The following is a 6790-nucleotide window of genomic DNA, read 5'->3' on the forward strand; positions in this document are numbered from 1 at the left end:
GTTTGTCTTCGTTTGTTTGTCTTCGTTTGTTCGTTTGTTGTTCGTTTGTTTGTCTTCGTTTGTTTGCTTCGTTTTGCTTCGCTTCGTTTTGCTTCGTTTCGTTTTGCTTCCCTGGGTTGGAGCTTTTATTTTTTTCGCGCTCATCTTTTTGGTCTGTTTTGCTCTGCATTTTGCCCCCTTCCCGTTTTTCCCATCCTTCTCCTCCCCAACCAGGGATCAGAAACAGGACGCACATCCATCATCAGAAAAAAAAAAAAAAAAAAAAAAAAGCCACCGCTTTACTCTTGGGGGGGGAAAAGGAGGGAGCTCCCATCCCTGGACGCCCCATTTCACGTTAAAAATTGCGCAGACCGCCCCTCCAATTGACACACCGCCCAGCAGTCGTCCAACTCCTGACGTTTAAAATTTGGAGATTTTGGGGGGGAGTTCCCTCAGCTGTCTCTATGAACAGCTCAATACCGAATAGGAGTGAAGTGAGCTGTCCGATGGAATTCACCACATGTTGTGTGTGTCACTAAAGGACAGCATGTGAGAACTGAGACAAATTTAAAGTACCTGCTCAACCGAAATAGCAAAATCGATTGGTGTTCTTTCTCCGAAAGGGAAAAAAAAAAAAACACGCAAAAAGGAGAAAGGAGAGCTATCAAACAAATGGAGAAACAAATGCGCGAATGGCGATTGGGTCTAATTCTTCTCCCTCTCCACAGTGATTACTCGCGGGGAAAAACGCACGCGTGTATGGATATTCATATGGGCGTATGGATATTCATGTGGGTGTATGCATGTGTATACGTTTCCGTGTTTGTCTGTCCGGGTGACCGCTGGGCCGAGGCTCATAGGACCTTCTTCTTCAAAATGGCTATGGTGGTGACGTGTGTCACATCGTCCTTTTCCATTCTCATGAGCACGTCCACGTCCTGCAGGGGGCACAGTGTGTTGTATGAATGATTTTTTGCGCGTGAGAGGTAGCACGGAGAACGCGGCGAGTGAGAAGTTGCGCACACAAAAACGCGGCGAGTGCGAAGTGGCACATGCAAAAACGCTGCCGCACAAGGACATGCTTCCGCGCGGTACTCACCCGTATGTAGAGCCGAACCCTGGGGAGGATACGCGACAGTTCACTCGCAGCCTCGTGCAGCCCCTCAGGCGAATTCAGCCTCGAGAAGTACGAACTTAACAGCTGAACCAGCGAGCGACCCATCCCAGCCATCCGATTACACAAATAAAATTCCACGTGATCACTCCGTTTACATTTATTCATAATGTTGATATTTAAAACCTCTAGAAAATCCTCCTCAAACAAGGAGACATTCCTTCGCTCGATTTTTATGGCTACTTTCAATTTCCGCCTGGAACGCAGCACAAAGGAAAAGCCAACGTCCACGTGGTGTCTGTAGACATGTCCTTCGTTCACTTGGAAGCAGGAGCTGTCCTCCAGGGGACAATATTCCATTTTGAAATTCATCACAAGGGTTTTTTTCCCCACTTGGTTCTTTATCACTGCTTTGTGTGATTCCCCCTTTTTTTTTTTTTTCTCCCTTGGGGAGTCCCCGTAGCGCAGTTGGCTAGCTGGCGTATCCTGTGGATGGGGGAGGCATCATCGGGTTGCTCCACTGGGCGTTCCCCAGATAGGCATCCCATAACATCGCGTTTGTTATTTAAGCATCCCTCCGCTGCGCGTTCCTCGGTTAGGCTTTCCACCCCTGTGCGCTCGTTTCTTTTGCGGGAACCCCCCCCCTCCATCACACTTCCTTCATGGACCGCTCCTCCTTCTCCACCGTCACGACGCGCACCCCACGACGCATCCATTTCTTCTTCCCCCTCGGGGCTCTCCTCGAACCCTTTGCAGAGGGCTCTCTGGGCCCGCTTCTTCTCGCTCACCGCTCGCACACGGAAGGTTATTCTGTTCGCCTTGGGGGTGGCAGCCTCGCGCGAGATGATGACCTCCGTCGGGTGGTTTCCTCTCATGCCTTCTTTCTTCTCGTTCACGCCGCCTAAGTCTTCCTCCCTCGTTTCCACTCCGCCCAAGTCTTCCTTCTTCGGGTTCACTTCCCTCATGTCTACCGCCTTCGGGTTCACTCCGCCCAAGTCTTCCTCCTTCGGGTTCACTCCTCTCATGCCTTCCTCCTTCGTTCCCACTCCTCTCATGTCTTCCCCCCCCTCCGCCATGAAATCCCCCAAGCTCTGCACAACACTGCGGTAGTAGAAGCAGTCGGCAAGGAAGACATTGTGCGCGCACTTCACCACGCAGCTCCTTTTCCCCTCCAAGTAATTATCGAATACATCCTCATCAAAAAAAATGGCATTATTGATTCTACGCTTTCTGCTTCTAAACGGCTTCAAAGTGGGTTCTTTCGGAACTCGTCCTTCACGGGACCTCCACTTCTGCTTGTGGTTGCACGTGCGGTGGTCCTTCAGCAGTATTTTGAAATTTGCGTCTTGCTGGTTTTCCATCACGGCGCTGTTCATCGCGGCACTGTCCATGGCGTCCCTGTTCATCACGGCACTCTTCATCGCGTCCCCGTCCATGGCGTCCCTGTCCATCGCGGCGCTGTCTCCTCCGATCCCCTCGTCCAGCTTCTCCAATTCCTGCAACTTCTCCCCCCCCTCCGGCTTCTCCATCCTCCTCAACTCCTCGCGACGTTCCCTCAACGCAGCCTGGTACTCCTCCCTGAACACATAAAACGGCAGGCTCCGATTATTCAGCTTCTTGAACAGGTGGAGGTTCACCTCTCGCGGGTTCGAAATCTTCATTTGGCTCTTCTCGTTTAGGGCCTTCCAGTTTATGCCCCTCATGTCGCACAGCTGCTCAAAGCTGACGCGGTTCGCCAGGAGGTACTCCACCCACATCGAGTATATACAACTAAACTTTTTCTTCTTCTTCGTTATTCCTTTGAAGAATTCGACGTAGCTCTCCGGACTAAGAGACGAGGTAGGTACGGCAGGCACGGCAGGCCCAGTAGGTGTGGTAGACTTGGTAGGCGTGGTGGGCGTGGTAGGCGACTCCTTCACCGCCTGACTCGCTCCTCTTCCAGCCTGACTTGCTTCCTTTCCCGCCTGACTTGCTTCCCTCCCCGCGGAGCCTCCCTGCTCGTACGCCTCAATAATCCTCCTTTCCCACTTCCGCCACAGATTTGATGACCTCTCCTGTCCTCGTTTCGCCGCGCCTATAATGTACTGATTCTGTAATATGTCAGGGTTGAAATCGAAGCAATTTTGAAAGATCAACCTCAAGTCCTTGTTGAACTCCGATGGACTATGGTAGACCCCAAGGGCCAAGTTTCTCGACAGAGTGGTGTAATCCATAGGCTTCTTTATTTTCTTTTTATATTCGTTCTTAATTTGGTCACTTAAATTTTTGTCCTCCAGCACCGGGGTGGTGAAGTACAACGCCGTGCTGCTGTCTCTCGTCAGGCTCTGCAGCACGTGGTCCCTGATTAGTTTCTTCCACTCCTCGGTTAGCGGTTCTACCGCTGCTACTGCGGATGCTACTCCGGCTGCTGCTCCGGCTGCTACTCCGCCTGCTACTCCGGGTTTTACTCCCTCTTTTACTCCCGCTTCTACTCCCGCTTCTACTCCCGCTTCTACCGCGCGCCCCTTCTCGGGCGAACTGGCACAACTCGTGCCGCTAACCCTCAGGCTGGCCCCCCCGCTCCGATTATCCTCGTCCCCCTTGCTCACCGTCACATCGTCGTCCAGGGTGAAGCTCCCCAGGCGCAGCCGAACCCTGAAGGGCGTATGGCTCCCCTCAGCGGGCTTCTTCCCCCCGAGGAGGCTACTTGCTTCCACGCTAAAGGATGACGAGCTTAGCCTCTTCTGAGTTTGGTCGTGGTCAGTCCTGCCGCCGGCAGGGCGAGCCTCCTCCAACAGCTGCTCAGCACCACTGCCACTCCCCTTCGACTTGGGTAGGGTCTTCCCCTTCTTTGCCTTCTCCGCCTCCAATTCTATCCTGTTTGACTCCAAAAGCAGCTGCGCCAAGGACTTCTCCTCCTGTTCACGTAGCTCCTTCTGTGTGGCGGAAAATCTTTTGGCCTCTTTTGTTCCTCTCATGGAGAGAAGCAACTTGTAGAACTCCCCCTCGTAGGTCTTCCAAGCGTTGCATCTAAGTTGGTACAGATTCTGTTTTTCCTTCGGGTTCTTCTCCATTTCTATGGCTAGTTTGATTCTGTCAAATATGATCAACATATCTCGATGGAAGTCGTCCTCTCCTTTGTAAAAATCATAATGCAGTTTGTTGTAAATTACGTCTAAGTTCACTCTCTGCAAGAAGGGCCAGTTGTTACTCTTTTCTCCCTTTGCATCTGTGGTTTCTTTTCCCTTTTCTCTATTTCCTTCTCCTTTAATGACACCCCCCCCTGCCTGGCTGCCTATCCCTGCTTGGCTGCCTATCCCGACTGACTCCTGTTCTTCAAATTGGATTCTATACTGTTCGTCCTGATCCCCAATGCGTTGAAACACTTGCTTCTTCTTCATGACGTCAATAATTTGGGACAGCCTTCTTTTAATGCTTCGGTTGATTGATGACTGGGATTCTCCTTGCTTCGCTCCTCCTTGCTTCGTTCCTCCTTGCTCCGTTCCTCCATGCTTCGCTCCTCCTTGCTTCGCTCCTCCTTGATTCGCTCCTCCGATGGGTGAGACTGCTGCACCTAACTGTTCGTTCCATCCAACTGTGCTACTCCTGTTGCTGCTACATCTGGCTCTGTTACTTTCGACTTCTTCTGAATCCATATTTTTTATGAGATGGCTAGCTGGGATGGGTTCGTCTCCCGCTCCTCCCTTCCGATTCCCCTTCCACTTTCCCTTTCCTTGCGGGGAGGCATTCTCACCCGAAAGGGAATTATTCACACTGATGGATGAAGCGGTGTGTGCGCTTTTCTCATTTGTCGCCTCGACTACCGTGTCGCTTGTCTTGCCGACTGCCTTACTGACCGTCGAGTCTCCTTTCATTTTTACTTTGATGGGGAGGGATGTCCCTTTCGCTCTCTTCGCGTTGGCGGCGCTTTTCTTCTGGTCGACGAGGCTTCTCAAATCGGGTGAGTCTTTACTTGGGGAACTTCCACCTCGGGAACCCTTACCTGGAGAGGCCTTACCTGCAGAGCCCTTACCTGTAGAACCCTTACCTGTAGAGCCCCTACCTGGAGCGCCCTTATCAGGGGAGCCCCTACCTGGAGATCCTTTTCTTGGGGTGGCCCCACCCGGTTGGATCACCTCCCCTGCAGCCTTCCCCTTAGTACTGCCTCCTTTCCCACCTTTACCTCCACCCCCCCCTTGGTCTTCTCTCTTAACGGAATCGTTTTGCCTGGGTCCCTCTTTCGATTTCCCCCTCCTCAGGGAGTGGTGGTCCCCCCCATCTTCCTCCTTCACTCCTTTAATGCCACACCCAGAGGTGCCTCCTGTCACCTCCTTTCCCTTCCTGCTCCTGGTCGTTGCGCAATTCCCACCGTCGTTCTCGTTCGTGCCACTGCTCTGCTTCCTTAATAGCATTCCCCCTCCCTTCACATTCCTCTCACTTCTTCTATTATTCACTAATGTCACATCGGTACATTCACTCTCTGCATCTGCTGTCTTGATTTGGTTTACCTCCTCTAGTGACTTCTTCCCCTTCGTGGCTTCCACACGAATGGAAGCATCCTTCCCTGTTTTGCTTCCCTTTTTGGGGAGTTCCTCTAATTCGTTTGTTCCATTCGACAGGTCTTGCTCGGCAACCTCTTCCATCTCCCCTTGCCCATGCTTCCCTCCCGCATTTTTTTTAAAGTCCTTTTTATTTTTGTCACTATGGGAGATCTTCTTCCCCTTCTCTTCCTTTACATGTCCTACATTTGCCCCTTTCTTTGAGTCCTTGTTCGCCCCTCCACTAGTGCCTTTCTTTGCATCCCCTTTCGTTTTGCTCCCCCCCTTCGTTTGGGGGTCCTCCTTCGCTATGCATTTGCTTCCCCTCCTGGGTTCTTCCTTCGAGGCGTTTCCTCCTCTGATTCGTAAACTCCGTCTCGTCTCCATACTCTCCGAGGGGTGTTGTACGATCTGGGGAGGGGGCCCACCAACAGGGGGATCTACCAAAAGGGGGCCCACCAACAGGGGGATCTACCAACAGGGGGCCCACCAACAGGGGTATCTACCAACAGGGGTATCTACTAACAGGGGGCGTACCAACAGGAGGCCTACCAACAGGGGGCCCACCAACAGGGGGATCTACGAACAACCGGATCCTCACCTCCCTTTGGGCCGTCCCCTTTCACCTGAACAGGCAAGCCGAAACGTAATTCTACGCGAGTGCTCACCCCTTTGCAAATTGTCTGGGAGTAACCTCCCTGCTTTTTTTTCCCACGTGCAAACACTTGGTCGATTGCAAAAGGGGGACTTCAACCAAAGGGGGTAGGGGGTAGTAGTATATTAAGTCCCCCAAGTGCGTGTACCCTCCGAGGATCTTCAAATAGAACTAATTGTTCACCTAAAGGGTAGCGCACGTAGAAGCACCTCTCCCGTGTTTGTCGTGTGAAAAGAATGACTCGACAGAGCGGGGGGTCCAAAATGGAGTCTTTCACCTTCGTTGATCTTCTCGCTGAGGGTTTGGTCAGCTTCTGGACGTCTCAGCACACAACCCCACGATATAACTGCTCCACCGCTCTACGACTCACAGCTGCACCTGCAAATGATGGATTCATCTCGCCCCACGGTAGTGGGTCTCTCACTTTTAGTAGCTGCTCATCAGGGAGGATAACAAAATAGCTGTTTCACAATTTATGCAATTTGGCTAGCTATAAAAAAAAANAANATTTTTATTTTTATTTTA

At 51.7% G+C, this 6790-nt stretch overlaps 1 protein-coding gene across 1 annotated transcript; it reads right to left on the bottom strand.

Moving 5' to 3' along the window:
• Positions 1–1565: 1565 nt before the first annotated feature.
• Positions 1566–5997, bottom strand: PCYB_021390 (bromodomain protein; the record flags this gene model as incomplete). Its single annotated transcript, XM_004220489.1, has 2 exons — positions 1566–1579; positions 1794–5997. The coding sequence occupies 2 exons, from the start codon at positions 5995–5997 to the stop codon at positions 1566–1568; spliced, it is 4218 nt and encodes a 1405-aa protein (XP_004220537.1).
• Between the last annotated feature and the right edge of the window lie 793 nt (positions 5998–6790).

This window comes from Plasmodium cynomolgi, chromosome 2 (assembly GCF_000321355.1).
Source record: "Plasmodium cynomolgi strain B DNA, chromosome 2, whole genome shotgun sequence".
Classification (NCBI taxonomy): domain Eukaryota; phylum Apicomplexa; class Aconoidasida; order Haemosporida; family Plasmodiidae; genus Plasmodium; species Plasmodium cynomolgi.